Source organism: Rosa chinensis, chromosome 2 (genome assembly GCF_002994745.2).
Source record: "Rosa chinensis cultivar Old Blush chromosome 2, RchiOBHm-V2, whole genome shotgun sequence".
NCBI lineage: Eukaryota > Viridiplantae > Streptophyta > Magnoliopsida > Rosales > Rosaceae > Rosa > Rosa chinensis.
This window is the reverse complement of record NC_037089.1, coordinates 78,061,479-78,082,914: the sequence shown is the minus strand read 5'-3', so window position 1 is coordinate 78,082,914 and position 21,436 is coordinate 78,061,479. Positions and strand designations below refer to the sequence as shown.

General features: G+C 39.5%; 1 protein-coding gene and 1 long non-coding RNA gene across 2 annotated transcripts; one reads left to right on the top strand and one right to left on the bottom strand.

Moving 5' to 3' along the window:
- The first annotated feature begins 1,443 nt into the window (after positions 1-1,443).
- LOC112187221 (probable protein phosphatase 2C 52) lies at positions 1,444-5,357 on the top strand. Its single transcript, XM_024325917.2, has 6 exons — positions 1,444-2,153; positions 2,801-3,299; positions 3,386-3,733; positions 3,812-3,929; positions 4,019-4,242; positions 4,546-5,357. Exons 2-6 carry the CDS (start codon positions 3,042-3,044, stop codon positions 5,008-5,010), a joined length of 1,413 nt encoding a protein of 470 aa, XP_024181685.1. The 5' UTR covers positions 1,444-2,153; positions 2,801-3,041; the 3' UTR covers positions 5,011-5,357.
- A 1,732-nt stretch (positions 5,358-7,089) lies between these two features.
- LOC121051401 lies at positions 7,090-9,033 on the bottom strand. Its single transcript, XR_005805596.1, has 5 exons — positions 8,896-9,033; positions 8,714-8,804; positions 7,863-7,935; positions 7,585-7,759; positions 7,090-7,491 (listed from the first exon to the last, which is right to left on the bottom strand). It is a non-coding gene; the product is annotated as an uncharacterized LOC121051401 (long non-coding RNA).
- Positions 9,034-21,436: the final 12,403 nt, after the last annotated feature.

The window sequence follows — 21,436 nt, the reverse complement described above, 5'->3', positions numbered from 1 at the left end:
CGGGGCTGTGGGAAACTAGATCGAGGACTGTGTTTGTTTGGTGGTGATGCAGGTCAACGATGTACTTGAGACGGTTGGATCATTGCCATGGTGGTGTAATCGTGACGAGGTGGGTTGGTGGCAGGGATCAGACCAAACTCGGCCGGAAAGTGACGCACGACGAGGTTGGGAGCATATGGTGGACTGGGCCCAAGCCAGGTTGATGGGCCGTGTGGATCTTCTTGGCTGACTACCCTATTGGGCTTCTAGTTGTTGGGCTCAGGTTTCTACCCTAGTCCAATAGCTTCTAATTTGGGCTAGGGTTTAGACTCTTGGCCCAAACCTATGTTATTAGCTTTTTGTCTAATTACAATAAGTTTATTGTATTAGGAACCTAACGAGTGTAGTTTGCTTGTCTATTCGCTATGTTTTTTCATAGCTTATAGGCTCGCTTTTAAGTGAGTGATTAGTTCTAATATAGTTGGTATATCCTATATACCAGTGTGGCTCCTCCACGAATCCTTGTTCTGGCCATTTTTATGTGTCAGCGGGTGAGTATGTAATGACCTTCTTGGCATGCGCTATTATTAATGGAATTACCATTACTTAAAAAAAAAAAAGGTATTTTAAATTAGATTAAGTTTTTTTTATTAAATAAAGAACTCATATACAACAAATTAGTCTATTGTGAGTTGAACTCATGATTTCTCACCTATAAAATAAAAACTTATGTCACTAGACTTTATATCGACTTAAATTAGATTTTTTTTTAGAATGTACTTAAATTAGATTGAAATTATGCTTTGTAATCATAAATTTCTTGCTTTTATCCCACTCAAGTCACATAATTTATAACTACATATTCAAACTCATCGCTCCCTAATTTCTAAATAAATAGACAAATGATGTCTGAACATGCCTCCGTGGAGTAGGTGATGAGCCAGCCTGCCTGTCTCATCAATTTGAATCCTTCTTCCCATTGTAACACCAAACAGTAAGCAATAGAGGAAAAGTGAAGAAGAACAAGATAAGGTTACTCATACGCGCCATAAAAAGAGGGAGGAGGAGTGTTGTTTAAGTTGTCCTTGGCATGATCAAATTGATTTTCTTCCATCATATCAGCCGGGGCTGCACGGCTACTCCACAGTAGTAACTCGACTCTTCTCTCTCTAAAAAGTAAAAAGACTCGGAAGTGTGTGTGTGTGAGAGAGAGAGAGAGACTGAGAGAGGCCTCTCTACTTTCTCTCTGTTCTGCCCTGCCCTGCCCTTCTTGCTTTTGCAATCAATGCACCAAGTGACCAAACCTCTCATCCCTCCTACCATTTCTCAACTCTCCACCAACATTATTAATAAACCAATCTCTTTCACTCTTTGCTCTCTTCTGTTTGCTTCTCTCTGATCCCAAAGTTCCAATCTTGCAGAAGAACATTGAAGAAAAGGTACAATCCCATGTACCCTTTTCTTAATTCTCAATCTAATTTCCAATGCTTTGTTTGTCTCATGATCAAGAATGTTCTTCAGCTCTTGGGTTTGAGTTTTTTTTTTTGTAAGATCTGCATGTGCAGAAACTTCTCTAGTTTGGTCAAATTCGTTCTCCGGCATTATTTTTAGCAACCAAACAGAACATTTGGTGATTGTTTGTTTGCTACTCTTTTTTGATGATGATGCAATATTCGAAGTGATCTGTTCTGCTCACAAGCTTTGGCCTTTTCCTTGACATATACTCAGTAGCCAAACAAGGATTAAGCTTTTGTTTGTTTGCCTCCTTTTTCCTTGTGATGATATTTGCGTAATATTTACATGATCGTGTGTTTTTTTTGACAAAAAATCGTTGCTTTCGTCTTTTTCCTGCTTTTGCGATTTGCTTTATGTTGGGTTTCTCTAGTGGGAAAACTACAGTTCGTACTCTCGATTTCATTATTGCTTTTATTCCAATCTCCTTATGACTATTTCTCCTCCATATGAATCTGTTGACCCAACTCTTGCTCTGTTTGGTTGCTGAGAAACCGGAGGAGAAAAAGAAAGAAATTTACTTGAATTTCGAAATTTTCAAAAGTAATTGATACCAAATTTTGAGGTACAGGTCTGGCTGTTTGTTGATATTGGTCAAATTTTCAGTAACTCTAATGAGGATTGGAGATTCATAACTTGGGTTTCTCCAATTGGTTAAGAAGGTGAGATTTCCAACCATCTTCAAGATATTCTCATCCCATGGTAGTTGGGTTTTTGTTTTATTGGTTTTTTTTTTTTTTTTGATTTTGGGTACAGTTGTTTTGTTTGATACTTCGATATTTAGTTTGAGAGAGAGATGGGAGAGCCTTTCTTCCTTAGTTGAAAGTGTTTTTCAGCTTTGGAATTCCCTGCTGGGCTATGTCTTTGGAGGTTCCGTTGGCCATAGATCTGTTTTCTTCTGTTTTATTGAGAGTTAAGATGGGTTTGTGGGTTCATTGGAAAGAAAAGGCATTTCCGATCTATGGTTAATCTCTAAGTTGGTTGAATACAACGACAAATTTTCGCGCTTTTGCGGTGCGTTTCTTGGTTTTTATGCGTCATGGTTTCCATCTTCTGTTTGTTTATGACTAAGTTTGCACAAAATTGTACCACTTAATTGTATCAATGTGAGGCCCTGATGAAGGGAAGAGGATCATGCGAGCCTTTTTAAGCAATATCATATTCCTTGAACACATGGCATCTCGTTGTTATTTTAATACATCTTGTTTATTTGTTTCAGTTTCTTTACAAGCATCCACTTCTTATTTTCTGCATTCTCAGAGAAACTATAGATTAAACTATTCAATTACTGTCTTCTCGTTTTCCTCAGCTGGTTTTGTCATCGGTTCACGTAACCTCCATAGCGTATTTGACTATGATAAAATGCCTCATGTCCCCAATTTTCTATGTCAAGTTGTAAAGTGGATTCGGCTTTGATGTGTGGGAATCGTTGGCATTTGGATAGTCTTTTGCTCAGTTGACCATTTCAAAAGTTCATGTGAGATCTGTTTGGCCAAAGGATGAATCTTATCCCTTATTGCATCAGATGTCTTCTTTGAGGAGCTGAACAAATGGGGGGCTGTGTTTCGACTGGTAATAAAAGGACTTGCAGTAGCAGGAACAATGGAGAGACGCTTTCTCCTTCATGCTTGGGGATTGGATTTTGTGCGAAAAAGAGGCCAAAGACATTCTCGGACCGTGTATATACCCTGCAGAGTTTACCTTCCATACCCAACCGCATTTTTGCCAATGGAAAGAGCAGAGCGTCTTGCATATTCACGCAGCAGGGCCGTAAAGGCATAAACCAGGATGCCATGGTTGTGTGGGAAGTAAGTTTGTTCTTTACATTTTGAATTATATCTGAATGTGTTGGTAGGATACTTTTTTTCTAAACTCTGTTTTTAAATTTTTTCAGGACTTCATGTCAGAAGATGCGATATTTTGTGGTGTGTTTGATGGCCACGGTCCACACGGTCATCTTGTTGCTCGCAAAGTAAGGGATGCATTGCCATTAAAGCTGCTATCCTTCTTGAATTCTTCTCAATCAAGGTCAAATGTGTCGAGTAAAACATGTTTCAGAGGGAATGTAAAGAAACCAGATGGTGGAGAAACTGAGAAGGATGCTTCACCTGAGGAGAAATTAAATCTAGAATGGAGAGAAGCTTTCATGAAGTCATACAAGTCCATGGACAAGGAACTTAGGTCTCATCCAAATGTAGATTGCTTCTGTAGTGGTAGCACTGCTGTCACTCTAGTCAAACAGGTAAGGCAGGAAGCATTTCCCGTACTCCTGTGTTCTCCATTTATTTTGCTTGTTCTTGATTTCTCCTTTGCTGTCCAGGGGTCAAATCTTTTCATGGGTTATATTGGGGATTCCCGAGCAATCCTTGGATCAAAAGACAGTAGCGATTCCATGATAGCAATCCAGTTAACTGTTGATCTAAAGCCTGATCTGCCAAGTATGGATGATATAATTCTTCAGCAGTGTGTTAGTTTCCTGCTTTTTGTATAAAAATACGAACCTGATGTTGTTGTAAAATTTTCATAGGGGAAGCTGAAAGGATTAAACGATGTAAGGGTAGGGTGTTTGCTTTGCAAGATGAGCCTGAAGTACCTCGAGTGTGGTTGCCTTTTGATGATGCTCCTGGTTTAGCAATGGCTCGAGCCTTTGGGGATTTCTGTTTGAAGGAGTATGGAGTGATCTCCATTCCTGAATTTGCACACCGGATGCTTACAGAGCGAGACCAGTTCATTGTCCTTGCCTCAGATGGGGTAAAATTTCATTATTCAAAATCTAGTTCCTTCATAGTTATTATGCATGCCACAATGATAAAACTCCACTTGTCGTTCTAAATGGCTTTCAGTAACTAAGAAATAGATCTACAGTTTTTTTGTCACATTTTGATCACTAAACATGATGAGAAAGTGAGATAGATCTCATCGGAATTGGGATGTAAAAGATCTAGATTTATCATCTAAGAACTTGCAACTCAAGAACTTCAGTGTACAGGATCATTAGATGTAAATACAATTTAGAAGTTTATCCCTTAAAGAATTACTTTACACATGTTACAGGTTTGGGATGTCTTGAGCAATGAAGAGGTTGTTGAGATAATTTCCTCAGCTCCAAGCCGCTCAGCAGCTTCAAGATATGTGGTAGATGCAGCTGCTCGTGAATGGAAACTTAAATACCCAACGTCAAAGATGGACGATTGTGCAGTTGTTTGCTTGTTTTTAGATGGGAAAATGGATTCAGAATCTGATTACGAGGAACAAGGCTTTTCATCTGCAACCCTCCAGAGCAATCACTCCGGCAATGCAGTTGAATCCGATGATGGCCAGAAGTCTGAGCCCTCTTTGCAGAGGAATTGCACTGTAAGATCATCTGATGAAAATGATACTTATGGACGACTACCTGTTGAGAATGAAGGGAATGTCGAACCAATGTCAACTGAAGACCAGAATTGGTTAGGTTTGGAAGGTGTCACGCGTGTGAACTCCCTGGTTCAGCTTCCAAGATTTTCTGAGGAAAGGCCATAAGTTTTGTGATTCAAGTATGAAATGGCATTTTGTTGTACTATGGGATCTTTATTTTTTTGCCTCATTAAATCCAAAAGAAAGATAAATCTTTCTGGATTGCCATTTCCTCCAAATTTGTTGTAGGCACAAAATGTCAGGGTACAGTTCTCTTCAGGTAACTGAGGAATTAACTGGTCTTTGGTTTTCTTAAGTTTTATGTACATTCATAGTCCCAATGACACTTTGGCAATGTAGATGTAGCATTTGTTACCTGCGGCCTTGTAGGCTTGTTTTACATCTGTTGTAGGCATTGGATTTATTCGTAGTAGTGCCTGTAATAACAAGGATAAATGGTTGTTTCTGTTGAAGTTGCAAGTTCAGATGGAGCATATTACAAACTGAATTCGTGATCTGAACAAGATGGCCCATATGTCTATGATGGCACCCTTCTCATTTCTGTGTAGATGACAGAAGTAGGCAAAAGGGTTGAAGAAAGGTGCAATACATTGGCTGACAAATTAACTTGAATGTATTCCTTAATAAGATAGTACCTGAAATTAAGCAAATTATCTGATACGGTGAAGAGCAAGAAGTTGAGAATTTGACATATGCAGATGCTCGGGGGAATCCCTTTAATAAATCAATGGTATCATTCAACGAATTGGGAAGTAGGGTACTTCTACCTTCCCTAAAACTGAGAATCACTTCTTGTAGGCCTCTTCCATATTTAAGCAAAAACTTTGCAAAATTGGTCGCGTTCTTACCAACTTCAATGTTGGCCACCTTTAAGTGACTAAGAAAGGGACTAAAATTTTGAGCCTGAGTTTCCCAGAACTGCTCTTCCGTGCAATTGGAATCATCCAAAAAAATGTTGTTCCACTTCTGAAAAATCATGGTGTTGTCAGTAAATTCAGACTGTAAAGCTGGGATATATATCACAAGACCTAATTAAGAGTGGAAAATATATGTCAAAGCAGATATATCGTCTTAAATATGCCAAAACGTACATCATTTACTTTTCCTTTTCCTCTGAAAGAGTCACCAAAACAAATCTCGAGGGTGTGGATCGGACTTTGGGAGCGCTCTTGAACAGGCATGCTATACCTGGGATATATTTTTGTTCAACCTGCATGAGGGATTCTTAATCCTCAAAGTCTCAAGTTTCATAAATGAGAATGGTAGACCGCCTAGCTAGTTCAAAATAAGTTTCTGACAGAAACTGCACAGATAGATGAAAATAATTAAGCCACATCAATCCATATACAGATGACATGCGAGAGCATTAAGAAATTTCAAGTACAATATTGTTCTTTTCAGCTGTCATAAGAGCCTTCTTGTTAGATGAAAGATGTATGTGAATGTGTATTTGATTAATAGCATGAGATGGATTACGTAGCTCCTCATGATCAATTTGCACAAATTCTCTAGGATTGTCTTTAAATACGAAATTTAAGGCACAAATAACACTAGCTGCTAAGATTCTGAAAGCAATAGGCTAGCCACTATGTGATTGGGATCGCAGACAGTACTATATATGAATATGACTTATTTTAAAGAAATGCTTAGTTTGGCAACTTAGTTCAGTAGTAATCAAAAATTTCAAAAGGAGGCTAGCATGATCAAAATTAGGGCTGGATTCGGGTCGGTTCTGCAATTTCAAGGACTGAACCCGAAACCGGAACCGACAACTGATTTTCGGTTCGGGTTTGCTGTTTTTTGTATCAAGAACCGATGTAGAACCGAACCGACCATGCTCGGGTCGGTTCCTCGGTTTTTCGGTTCCAATCTCAGTTCGGTTCCATTCTCGGTTTTTCGGTTTTTCGGCTCCAAACTCGGATCGGTTCCAAACTCGGTTCCTCGGTTTTTCCATATAGAAACATTGCTTTCAGCCATTTCTACTTTCCAGTTTTCAGTTTTCCTGATTTCCATACATACATTCAAATGATTCAATATATCACAATCTATTCACTCATTCAAACTCAAAACAGTATCTACAATATACATATTCAACAATCAACATCAACATAGCAAATTAGCAATTTCCTGCAAACTCCCAAACTGTCAAAGCATGAAAGTGATGAAAGCATTAAACTATCAAACAATCAAAACTCTCAAACTATCAAACACAAACACTCAAGCACTTTCCAGCAATACAACTACAAACTCAAAGTCTGCAATAATACACATTTCCAGCAATACAACTACAAACTCAAAGTTTCACATGCATAAACTGCAAACTCAAAGTCTCACATGCAGCAAATAAAAATAAACAATAAACTGTCCAATTTGAACAATGCAGCTGCATCAATTTGCAGCAAACTAAAATACTGAAAGTCTGAAACTGAGCAATTCAAAGTCTCAAAATGAAACAAATAACCTAAAATTGAAATAGTCCATGAATATTTCATCAAAGTGCACAACTGCAAACATATTTCCAGCAAAGCTTCCTCTTCCTCAATGCAACAAGCCAACAATGCTTCCAGCCTTCCGTCAATACTAAATCTACATAGAAAATTACAAATCTGCAATTAATGGTATTAGGAGAATTTTTTTTTTTTAAAAAGAGAACTTCAAATGAAGCAAAAATGTACAGACCTTTATGCAGCCTTGATTATTGAGTGAATTGAATCATTTTTTCTACTTTTTCTTCTTGGTTGTAGGGGCTGAAGCCAAAGCCTCAGAACTCTTGGTTACTCTGCCACTAGGTGCAGATGCAGCAGCAATAGTGTTCTTGCTCTTCTTATCATTCTCTCTATCCTTTTTTCATGGTCTGCACAATGTCAAAACTCAAAACAGTAAATCACATAGATTTTAAAACTAATTTCTTGTACCATATTCAAAAATAGTAAACTAAAAACATCAAAAACACATACCAACTTCAATCTGTTCATATGACTCCATTTCCTCTATAGTTGGAATGTACTCCAACCCCATAATGGCATCATCCTTCAACCAATTTTGAAGACATATCAGTTTTTCAACTGTTTTTGGGTTTAAAGAGCTTCTGTATGGATCTATTACCCTTTTCCCACTGCTAACCAAACCAAAGCAAGCTAAGCTCGAACACGAATTATCCAAAGACTTTTTCATAAAAGAACAATTCTTGGTATATGACTAGGTCTCGATCCATTCTTGATGACAAATGAACCTTACTATATATAAAGATGAAAATACCCCATCTGCTTCTAGATAAAATAAAAGAGTAAAACACAACACACCCATCAATGTGGGAAACCACTCCCCATCAAGACAATAAATCTCAACAATAATTAGTGGCACAGCAATAACACTTTGGTACTTTATTCCACTAAAAGCAAATTGGACAGAAAAGGTGATTAAAGGTTAATCATCCAACTAGGAACGACTAAACTTGAGTTTAATATAATCATTCCAGGGTGTATGGAGCACCAAAACGTTGTCTGAGGCACTTGGATATGGGATGAGGGAGAGATCAATTTTGATTGATGTGATGTTCAGTTAATTAGCAACATTATCTTTGTTAAAAATCTAAAATTACCATCAAGATCAAAATATCAAGTGGAAATCGTCAAATAGAACCCATTTCAACTATACCCATTCAAAATCGAACCCATTTCCCACAAGATTAAATGGAAATCCAAGTATCGAACCCAATTTTACAGATTATAAATTTAGAATTCAGAAACTTAGAAGAGAAGAAGAGGAGGAGCGGAGCTCGGAGAGGGAGAGAGAGATAGTGAGATACCTAGAGCCTAAAGGTGGAGCTCGGAGACTGGAGAGGCGGACTGGCGGAGACAGGTTGCTGGTTGCAGCTGTGTTCGCTGAACTACACTCAGCTGTGTTCGTTGGAGGAAAAAGTAGTCAGATTTCAGAGATTTGAGGAAATTGCAGAGCGATGAGAGTAGAATGAGAAAAATGACAGCTTACACAAATCGAAGGAGACTGAGAGAGTGAGACTTTGAGGGAGGTCGTCTGGGTTTTGATCTTCTATTACAATCGAGACGAGGACGAGGACGAGCAACAGACGAGACGAGGACGAGCGCCGTTTGTGTTTCTACTTTCTTGGATGGAGACTGAGAGAGTGAGAGTTTGAGGGAAGAGTCGAAGAGATAACATTTTAGGGTTTTGATCGAATGGATAGGATATTATGAGATAAGATGGAAGGCTCTGATCGCATTTGGAAGGCTAAGTGTGTGCCTGATCACATGAGAAATGGTATATTTTACAGAAATAAGCTCACCACTAATGTCCACTTATACACTGACATATGTAATTCGGTTCCAAGGATGTTTTAAAAACAAGGACAGGAACCGAACCGAGAATATGTCTCCAGGAATCGAACAGAAAAAAATGTGTATACATATGTCGTAGAACCGAACCGAACCGAGACTTTCGGTGCGATTCGGTGCTGTTCCTTCGGTTTTACGGTTCCAAATCCCAGCCCTAATCAAAATTGTACATATAGGAAAATTAACCTGTAGGTAGTTATTGGATATGGTAAGAACTTCAACTTGAGATGAACCAGAAAGAAGATCGACAACACCATTATTATTCATCTTTGTCTTTGTAATGGGACCTCTATTCTGAGACCACATGAAAGATCTTTTGAGCCTAGGAAAGCTCTGGATTGAACAGTTTTCAGTAATAGCATTATAGCCCCAAGTAATAAATTGTAGATTAGGGGCAAGGATTTTCACCCAACTTCCATTGACGCACTCCTTGAAACACCACCAGACATTCAAAAATTTTAGTCTCATTCCGGAGATGTCTAAGCTATTTAAATCCATATCGAAAACTTGTACATCTCTTAGGTTCGGACAACTAATTTTGAGATCACTTGTTCCTCTGCAACTTTCTATCTTCTTGTTCAAGAGAAGGGAATGAAGAACCGGAGATAAAATCCATAACCAAAGCACTATCCACACATGTTAGAGACAATGTGTGAAGTGAACGGAGATAAGACCCAACAACGTAAGAAGAGGGAAAAGTCAAATATAATGAGATTAAGAGAATGAATTTTCAGATATATTATTACACCCATTATGTGGTGTATATAAACAGATTACAATCGTACTACAACTATTGTGTACTACTGTACTACACAACATATACAAGGTAAGTAGTCACAACAATATATTCCCTTGTTAGTCTATTCCTAATAGGGAACTATGACTCACACTCAGGGCCGTCCCATGACAAAGTGAGGCCTAAGGCAAGCGTTAGAGAGGCTTTCCTTAAAAAACAAAAAACAAAAAAAAAAAAAAAAAAAACAAAAACAAAAAAACAAAAAACAAAAAACAAAAAAAGACTAGAAGGTAACAATGTCAACAAAAACAAGAAGAGACATTTTCATTTGAAGATCACTTTTCTTGCCTTTTGGGATACAAAAATGTTGATTAAGTTAGTGTATTTAAACTTTTTGAACAATTTTCTTTCAATAGATAACATGGCTAGTCCATTCAATTTTTCTTGTGACATGGTTGATCGTAAATATGATTTTATTAATTTCAATTTTGAAAACCTTCTTTTAGCAGAAGCAACTGTCACAGGAATAGTTAATAGTATTTTATAAGCAATCATGGTATTTGAGAAACAATCACATCTTTGAACAAAGTGTAGAACTTCAATTAATGTTTCTACTTTTCGATCTGAATCTTTGTTTAGCATTTTAGTTAACAATCTTAATTCTAAATGCAGCTCTGAACCATCTTTATCAGAAACATTATCATGAGTAAGAAACTCTTCAAGTTTGAGACACTTTACTTTCAAATCAGTATCGACTAATGACTTTAATTATTTCACATCACATAAAAAACCAAAAACACTTTCATATAATTCATATTGTTCAAATCTACTGTGAAGGGAAGATATGGCTTGATCTACTATATATAAAAAATACTCAGTCCTAAAAGTATCTTCAACAAATAATGTCGGTTCATCATTTGCATTCTCATCAAACTGCTTTTTTCTACAAGTCCTACATTTTTCACGAAATATAGGTTCTATTTCCATTTCAAGTGCAATCTCTCTAGCTGAAATCATAGCAGATGTAAATCCATATTCTCTATACTTTATAAAAAAAGAAACCAAGTCTTCTAACAATTTAATAGCATCACCAATATCCATGTCTTTAGATTGTAGCTTTTTACTAACCAATAAGTCAACAACATATAGCATATCATACCAGATAATCATGCCTAATAAAAATTCAAAGTTTGCAAAAGCATAGTCTACTAACATTTCAGCTTCACATTTTTGGGGTGTTTAACCCAATAACACTTACCAATACAAAAGAAAAGGAGGAAATTTGGAGGCCTCATAAGTAGAAAAGAATACTTTGATTTTAGGGTTTTCAATAAAAAAATACTATTCATCCCACAAAGGGGTATATATACAAGGACAAGAGGAGTAGTCTAACCCTAATAGGAAACAATCATTCCTATAATTACATGATAACCTAAATAAATAAGAATCATAATTACATAAGATTTAAAGCTATTCTACACTCCCCCTCAAGTTGGTGCATATATATCTATCATGCCCAACTTGTCAACTGAGCTGTCGAATATCTTCCTGGACACTCATTTAGTAAGAACATCAGCTAACTGCTCTTCTGAGTTTACAAATGGAAAACGAATAACCTTTCTGTCAAGATTTTCTTTAATAAAATGACGGTCAACCTCCACATGCTTTGTCCTATCATGCTGAACTGGATTATGTGCAATCTCAATTGCAGCTTTATTATCACAATGCAAATCCATAGGTTGTCTAAGCTTGTAACCTAGATCTTTCAGGACATTACGAATCCATAACATTTCACAGACTCCATGTGCCATACCTCGAAATTCAGCTTCTGCACTTGATCTGGCCACAACTTTCTGTTTCTTGCTACGCCAAGTGACAAGGTTCCCTCCTACAAAAGTGAAGTACCCAGATGTAGAACGCCTGTCAGTTTTATCACCAGCCCAATCTGCATCTGTGTATCCCCCAACTTCCAATTCATCCTTTTTCTCAAACAGTAATCCTTTACCTGGCGCCATCTTCAAATACCTCAAAATCTGAAAAACTGCATCCATATGTTCTTCACTAGGACAATGCATAAACTGACTGACAACACTCACAGCATAAGCAATATCAGGTCTAGTATGTGAAAGATAAATCAACCTTCCTAAAAGACATTGATACTTTCCTTTATCAGTTGGAATTTGATCACGATAAATGGCAAGTCTGTGATTCATCTCAATGGGTATCTCAATTGGACTGCAGTCCAGCATCCCCGTTTCAGTAAGTAAGTCAAGAACATACTTCCTCTGTGACAGTGAAATTCCCTTCTTAGACCTCGCAACTTCAATACCCAGAAAATACTTCAGTTGCCCCAGAACCTTCATTTCAAACTCCTTTGACAGATACTTTTGTAACTCATTCATCTCTTTCGGATCATCCCCTGTAACAATCATGTCATCAACATACACAATAAGAGCTGTAATCTTACCATTCTTGCGCTTGATAAACAAGGTATGGTCAGAATTGCTCTGTCTGTACCCAAAGGCTCTCATGGACTTTGAAAATCTCCCAAACCAGGCTCTTGGAAATTGCTTCAGGCCATACAAAGACTTCTTCAATTTACACACCTTGCCAACTTCACTTGGGTAATTCTTAACACCTGGGGGCACATCCATGTACACTTCTTCTTCCAAATTCCCATTAAGAAACGCATTCTTCACATCAAACTGGTATAAGGGCCAATCTTTGTTTGCTGCAAGTGAGATTAGAATCCGAACAATATTGATCTTTGCCACATGTGCAAAAGTCTCCTCATAATCAATCCCATAACGTTGTGTGTATCCTTTGGCAACCAACCTCGCCTTGTATCTATTAGTAGTTCCATCTGCATTAAGCTTCACAGTAAATACCCAACGACACCCTACAGTCTTCTTTCCAACCGGCATAGGTACTAGTTCCCATGTTGCATTCTTTTGAAGAGCTTCCAATTCTTCATTCATCGCCTTTGTCCATTTTGGATCCGTCAATGCATCCTGCACGTTACTAGGAATAGATACAGTAGATAATTGATCAATAATAAGTGCATGTGACCCAGAAATCCTATGGTTAGACATAAAATTAGCTATAGGGTATTTAGCTTTGGCTTTGATATCTGGTTCATATTGTTTCTTAGGAATTCCCTTGGTAACCCTTTGTGATTTCCTAGGTTCGACACTTTCTAACCCAGAAGATTCATTAAAGTTTAGGGGTACCTGAGGAGGATCATTCTGACCGGAATCTTCAGTTGGTGATGCAGAAGGGGAAATATCTTGTGTGTGAGCTTCAGATACGTCTTGATTTTGATTCAAACTATCCAGAAAAGTCGTCTCTTCTGTCTCGGAATTCACAACACTCTGTTCGGCAGTTACATTTTCTGTTTCGGAATTCACAACACTCTGTTCGGCAGTCGCATTTTCTGTTTCGGAATTCGCAACACTTCGTTCGGCAGTCGCATTGTCTATTTCGGAATTCACAATGCTCTGTTCGGCAACTGCATTTTCTGTTTCCAAATTTCTACCCTCAAATGTATCCTCCAAATTTTCCAATTCTTCAAAGACATCAAAATCAATAATAGAACAAGGATTCCCTTCACAACCTCTCTCCCCCTGAAGGGAAGACTGAGAAGCTCCCCCTGAGTAATAAGGCTCGGATTCACGAAAAGCAACATTAAGAGAGACATGTAAAGTGCCAGTAAGGGGATCATAACATCGATAACCCTTCTGGACGTCAGCATAACCAACAAAGATACACTTACGGGCACGGGGATCAAGCTTGTTGCATTGAGGCTTGGGAATATGAACATAGGCTGTGCACCCAAACACCCGGGGCTCCAAATTAGGCATAGAAGGGATGGTCAAAAAAGTATGAAGCTTCTGATGAGGATTCTGAAACTCAATCACCCGTGAAGGAGTACGGTTGATAAGATATGCTGCAGATTTTACTGCTTCTCCCCAATAGGACCGAGGTACATTCATGCCAAATAAGGAAGCACGAACAACTTCCATCAACTGCCTGTTCTTCCGTTCTGCTAACCCATTATGTTGAGGAGTATAAGAATTGGAGGTTTGATGACGAATTCCATGTGACCGGCAAAACTCAATCATAGGGCCATTCACAAACTCTCCACCATTGTCAGACTGAAACACTCTGATGGATTGTTGATACTGAGTTGCCACCATTTTGTGAAATTCGATAAACATTCCAAATACATCACTCTTATTCTTCAGTAATGACACCCATGTCATGCGAGTGCAATCATCAATAAACGTTACAAAATACCGAGCTCCAGAAAGAGAAGGAATCTTTGCAGGACCCCAGACATCAGAGTGAATTTTCATAAAAGGAACAAGACTTTTATGAAGACTTGGTGAATATGAAATACGGTGGCTCTTGGCCAGTTCGCAAATGTCACAATGGAAATCCAAATCACTGACAACCGAAAACAAATGAGGTTGCAGCTTCTTAAGATAACTAAAAGATAGATGACCTAAACGGCGATGCCATAACCATACTGCTTCCTTTGCATTCTCTACCCCATTAATCTGATTAGCTTGCCCCAAAATATGCTTCTGGTTTTCTCCAGTCTCTATCAGATCCAGGTAGTATAATTTTCCCCTTCTAACACCATAACCAAGAATCCGCCGAGTCAGAATGTCCTGAAACACACAGAAAGATGGATAGAAGGTCACAATACATGCAAGTGCTAAAATAATCTGACCAACAGATAGGAGATTATAAGCTAGTGAGGGAACAACTAGGACAGATTCAAGGGTTAAGGTATCAGATACAACAATAGAACCTTCTCCGGTGACCGGAGTTGGAGTACCATCAGCAGTAGAGACAATATTTTGAGAGGAACGTCTAAGGTTTTTCACAAGACTAGGGTCATTGGTCATATGATCAGATGCACCTGTATCAATTATCCATGTATTATTCAAAGTAGCCTTACCCTTCATACCTGACTGCGCTACATTAGCGGAGGCATTGTCGAGATGCTCTTCCTCTGTAGCAATAGCCGCCTTGCTCCGATTCTTTCGCGGTTTCCTGGTGAAGTCCCACCAATCAGGGTAGCCAATCACTTCATAGCACCGTTCCTTGGTATGACCTACTTCCCCACAGACAACACATTTTTTGTTTGCGTATGGGTTTGGTTTGTCATGAGGACGGCGTGGAGAAGGACCTGAGAAGCCTGGAGGAGGACCTGGTCGACGTTGAACTGCCATAACAGAATATTCGGTAGGTACCGAACGCTCGGGATTTGACTGTTCGCCTTCAATTGCAGGTCCGGCCATTGAGGAATTTAGGGTTTGGTTGTTTTTTTTTTTCAGGTTTGGTTTTTCTAGGGTTTCAAAAATTCAGGGATGGCTTGATTTTAATGGTGGTGGTACGCAGCGGTTTGTGGTGTGCTTTGGGATTCAGGATTCAGGATTCAGGATTCAGGATTCAGGATTCAAAAGATGCAGGCAAGTTCAAAGGATTGAACCTGGCTCTGATACCAAGTAGAAAAGAATACTTTGATTTTAGGATTTTCAATAAAAAATACTATTCATCCCACAAAGGGGTATATATACAAGGACAAGAGGAGTAGTCTAACCCTAATAGGAAACAATCATTCATATAATTACATGATAACCTAAATAAATAAGAATCATAATTACATAATATTTACAGCTATTCTACATCATAGAGTCACGGGTCTTTCTTCATCGATCTCTCGCGTCGTCTTCAATGTAGAAGACTGCGTTCTGCATTTTATTTATTTTGGGTATTTTTTTTTAACTTATATATATATAATGAGCATTTTGAGATGAGGCCTTCCCCAAACTGAGGCCCAAGGCCACTGCCTTGTCTGCCTTGGTCATGGGTCGGCCTTGCTTTTGAGAAATGTATTTGTCTAACGAAACTTGCAACTCAAAGTTACGTTTATCCGAATCTACAGTCAAAGTTATGTTTTCCCCTCTCCCCATTGCTCTCTCCCATGATGCCCATGATGTTCATTTCATGAACTGATGGAGGTAGTGTCTAGCTATCTAGACAGTGTTATGCCTCTATAGGGCAGTGTATGTTTCTTCACAGTTGGATACTGTTGAAGGTTTTGTGTTCATGCTGACTGTTTCATTGATGAGTTGATGTACCATTGAAGTTTTGTGTTCAAGTATTTTGTTTCTTTAATTTATTGGTTTTCGCTTCTTAAACGATGGGATTCAATGCAGGTAGGTATAATAATTACTTGGTTTTGTTTTTTTCTATTGAAGTTTTCTTGTCTTCTTGTGATTAGATTCATGGCATCTGTTCGTGGGTTCATATTAATCCCAGTGTTCGTGCTCTTCAACCTCGCTAACAATTTCATGATGACTGTTCCGAGACACTTCATCCTGAACTGGATATTTTGGGTGGACCGGCCAGGGGATGTTGATGATGGGATTTCTGGTTGACGGTTGGCAACGGTTGCTGATGGCTTTTAGGCGGTTTACATTAATGCAACTGCTGTTGCTCGTCTTTTATCTGGTCAATGACACTTGTACAGGCCCCGCCTTTTGGGTAGCAGTTACAGATTCCCTTCCACAAATTTCATGGAATTTCCGCGCCTTGTTTCACACCATAGCAGAGGGCTTTCATTACATGCGCGCAGTCCATGCCAAGGAGTGGTTTTGCAGTTTATTTCCAATGGTGGAATTGTGCTTGGCTGGTCCTTATCGGTTTCTTTCCCACTTCGCTCAATCTAATTTCATCATCTCTAACAAGCAAGCTAAATCTCATTCATGGTGATGTTTCCCCTTCCCCCGGTTGCTCTCCCGCTTAGATCGTTTGATCGTGGGAGATAGTGTCTAGTTTAACTAGACAGTTTTGTTTCTTGTGAATGTTTGTTGTGCTGTTTATAGTTGTGGTTTCTTTGGTTCGCTACAATTTTGCTTGTGGAGGCTGCCGGATTCCGGTACCAATGTTGGCCAGGCGATGAACAAGACAGTGGTCAGGCAAGGTGAGGTGGTTAGGCCACCAGAGGTTGCCTCTTCACAACATCTGCATGCTTGTCGTCCATCACCTCACTCCGTACTTGATATCCGCGAGCATATGGACCATTTTTCTTGATTATATTTGCTGGGAATTGCCATTGCACAAATCAAGGCAAGACTTGAAGCATTCGTGCAGACGTGCATGGTGGAGGAGAAGTAATGCTCGGTCTTCAATGCAATTCAAATGATATGTATGGTCTTTACGTTCACACATGAGTTCTTGGGTCCAATTACTTTGAAGGTTGCTCTCCCACTCTGTGGGAGATGTAGTTTGGATTGTCTAGACAGTTTTGTTTCAGTTATCAGGTGCCCTCTTTCCTCAGTTAGGAGTTTTTCCCACTGGGTTTTATCCGAACAAGGTTTTAACGAGGCCACCACTGTTCCTGTTCTTCAACCAAAGAACTTCTAGATTAGGTTGATGAGAAGAAGTGAAGACATTTTTCCACTTCTTCCGCTTTCTGGTTATAAGTAGTTAATCTTGTGAAAGTTACAGGCAGCGCAGTTAGTTATGAGCGCTTTTGTTTCCTGACTTTCATTTTAAGTTGTGGATTGTCATTCTTGACTTTCCCGTACTTATATCCTGTACTTGTATCTCGTTTGCGTATAAATGCAAATCATATTCTCAAAAAAAAAAAAAAAAATCTACAGTCAAATCAGTATTTTCCAATCAATTTCAAGAAACCCGAAAACATATTGACTTCTTGTACGGTTAATGTTACGTCCCGAACCTAGAATTTACGATTTACTTTCGTGTTGGACGGTAAATTGTTAAATATTTTCAATTTTGAATCTTTTTGGATGTTTTAGTGGCCCTAAAAGTTGACTTTTTGTTTGGGTCAAAATTTGAGAAAATGTTCTTCACGAAAGTCGTAGGGGACGTTAAACCGAGCGCGTGCATATGTGGTTCGTAAAAATCGGATTTCGTATGCAAGAGTTATGGCAGAAATAGTAAAGTTACTGTTCACGGTAATTTTTGATTAAAATAGAAAGTTACCTAGGGTAGGTTTCCATTTCCGGAAACCCACCCTTCCCCTTTTCTCTCTCCTCCCCCCGAGCTCTCTCTTCCTCCGGTTCGCCCCATTCCCTTCCTCCTCCGATTGCCGGCGATTCCGGCCACCCCAGGACGTGCCACCGGTCATCCCAGGTTCGCCTCCTCCCTCCGAGCACGCCTACATCCTTGGTTTTCCACGATTTGGCCGGGAAACCACGGATCGAACGAAAGACTCCTCCGGCTGCAGTTGACGATTTCCGGCGATTCCGGCCACCTCCGGTCCCCATCTTTCTGTCGAAGGTTTGGTTTTCATCACTGATTATTTTCCCTATGGTCTTGTAACACGATTTGAAGTGTAGAGGCCGGATCGAATTAGGGTTCTTGAATTTTCTGGGTTTGTGTTCTTGGTTTGATTTCGACTGTTTCTAGTTGTTATTTGGAATTGTTGTAGTTATGAAGTGGAATCAGTGTGTTGAGTAGGTGTTGTACCTGAAATTTGGTGGCCGGAGGTGGAGGTTGGCCACCGGCGCGTGAAACCCACGCACTGCCACTGTAGGTGGCGCGTGAAACAGGGTTTTGGCCGGAAATTGTGACTGTTGAACATGTATTCGATCCATTTTACATCTAGTTAATTATTCGAAGCTTGGAAATCGATTTGGAAGTGATTTGAATATAATTTTGATGGTTGATCAAGAAAATTGGTGAAATTGTAAATCGAATTACGAGGAATCCATCAATCGGATTTCCTCGGTTTGGCCTTTGAGCCTATATATTAGGGAGATAATATTTTTGAGGAAGATTGGAAGAAATTGGACAATTAAAGTGGATTTTGGGGGTTGATTTTAATTAATTCAATTTAATTTTTCCAACCCGAAATTAAAGTTACGAACGTTCTATTGTACAGGACGTGAGGAGGATTTCCTCGAGGAGGGTTTGGATCGACGGCAAGCTTAGCCGTACTTTGTGAGTGGACTTTTGTTTTCAAACAAGTGATGCATGCATTTATTTATTAAAGCTTGATTTATTTTATTAACGTATTTTTACCGAGCATATAAAGATAATTGTGAATTCTCTTATGGAATTACTTTTAAATATTGTTTCTCATGAAGTATTTATGATTGGTAACGGTTGTGAGTTTTGGATATAAAGTATTTATGCTCGGATTCGAATTTATATTTGAGATTTTTGAAGGATTTTTGAAATGGGATTTCGATGGAGTAAGTCTCCATATTTATTTACCGACTTTCGGTTTAGGCATTGGGAATGCCTCGTTAATTTATACGGTTTTTTACGAAAATCATTGTACGGTTGGGAATCGTACCCGTATTGTTCCTTATACATGGGACTTGGGGAAGCTTTAAGGATTTAACGGTTTTTAACCACCATACCCAGGGTCGTTCTATATATATTATATTACTGGCTAGCCTATTATTACTCCTCCCTACTTACTATGTGTTCGTAGGTGAGTAGAGGAGAGCATGGGATGCTCAAGAGTGTGGGACACTCCGACCCGAGCCAATAAGGCTCCCTTCTTTCGTATGGTGAACGTCCTTCCCCATATTTTATTATGATTCGACTAGCGGGGCTAGTCCGATTTATTTTATCCAGCAGGGCTGGAATGGTTTGCACGAGTTTTGAGTTTAAAGAAATACGTTTTATAAATGTTGCATGCATCGAGACTTTATATTGTAAACTTGTGGGAAAGTATAAATTTATCTTCATTTATACTTATTTATTTTGTCCACTCACTCTAACGTTTTTATGTACTTTCCCCCTGGGCCCTTTGGTTTAAATTGCCCAGATCACAGTGTTGCGGACCGGCATAGGAGCGGAGGCTAGTACCACCTCTATCATCCATTCTCAGTAGGTTATTGATTAACCTACTCATTGTATTATATTCCGAGTCTATTCCTTAGATTGCTCTGAATACTTGTTGAGAGTGGATTTATACATTTGTATAATTAGGTGTGTAAGAGAGTGGTTTATTTTTGGGAGATTGTTGAACGATTGAGTTGTTGGGTTGTATTTGTGTAAGATATTTTGGTTGTGAAGTTTGATGTTTTTATTTGGAAAATTATAGAATGATGCTAGGAAGCAGGGTGGCTTCAAGCATAGAATTTAAATTCCTATTGAGAAGTGTTTTCAGCAGGTTTAGGGTTGCCCATTTTTAGGGGAGGTTCTGTCGAATTTTCTCGAAAAGTGGGTCCCGCAGGTCCACCTAGGATTTAGGAGGGTAATTCCGGGGTGGGTCCTGACAGTTGGTATCAGAGCATTAGGTTTCCCGTTTCCTGTCATTTATACTACTTTGTACAATTGAGGACATCTAGTATCTTCCGAGTGATGGCCCGACCGCGGCGGATCCCCATCGTATGCTCTTCGATGCTAGTGTGTTTTTCAAGTGTATAAGGTAGTTATCCTAGTGTCTTCGTTGTGAGTCATCTAATTCTCTCTTAATCTCAGGTACTATGCGTCCTAGACGCCGGACTCGTGGGGAAACCCCTCCCATTCCAGGAGATGAGCATACTCCTGGAGGAATAGCGGAAGCGTTGGGACGTATTGTGCAGCAGTTGACTGCAGCGCTTCCGGGCTCCAGAACTGACTTTACCATGGAGCGAGCGAAGAGGCATGGAGCTTATAGCTTCTCTCATGCTCCTGAGGCTATGGATGCCCAGAATTGGTTGAATAAAATGGAGAGAGTCTTCACTCAAATCCATTGCCCTGAGGATCGAAAAGTGGGCTTAGCGGTGGATTTTCTGGATGGTGTGGCTTTTGATTGGTGGTCTTATATGAGCAGGGATTTAGAGATTGATGGCCCAATCACTTGGGAACAGTTCAAGGAGCACTTTAGTGAGAGATATTATGGCACAGCTATCCGGGATAGGATGAAATATGAGTTCTTGCATCTACAGAAAGGGGAAATGACCGTGACAGAGTTTGAGCAGCGGTTCACCCAGCTGGCCCAGTTTGTGCCTGATATGGTTAGCACTGAGAGGGAGCGGATTTATAGGTTTGTGGATGCTTTGGGGGTAAGTATTCTGATCAGCTGACCGGAGTACCATTTACTGATTATGCTGAGGTCGTTAATGCTGCTTTACGACTTGAGACTAGGTATATGTCTGGTATCCGACCTCGGGATTTGGGTGGCCCCAGTCAGGGCCCACCCAAGAAGGCTGCTTCCACTTCTGGGTCAGGATCTTCAGCAGGCAGCGGACAGAGTAGTGGGTCTGGTGCTGGATCTCGTTATAGACGCGGGGGGCGTGACAGGAGATTCCCTCGGGGGCAGTTTAGTGGACGCCCGTTTGGGCAGAGCAGAGTTGGTTTTGGTGGTCAGCATAGGGCTCCAGCTAGGCAGCCAGCCCCGTTTGGGCAGTACCAGTCAGTCGGATGCTTTGAGTGTGGACAGCAGGGCCACTTTAGGAGG

Excerpts from the sequence above, each read along its gene's own strand:
- LOC112187221 (XM_024325917.2), top strand. The coding sequence starts at position 3,042 with ATGGGGGGCTGTGTTTCGACTGGTAATAAAAGGACTTGCAGTAGCAGG. Across the intron at positions 3,930-4,018 it reads TCTAAAGCCTGATCTGCCAA|GGGAAGCTGAAAGGATTAAA; the intron begins GTATGGATGATA and ends AAATTTTCATAG. Across the intron at positions 4,243-4,545 it reads TTGTCCTTGCCTCAGATGGG|GTTTGGGATGTCTTGAGCAA; the intron begins GTAAAATTTCAT and ends CACATGTTACAG.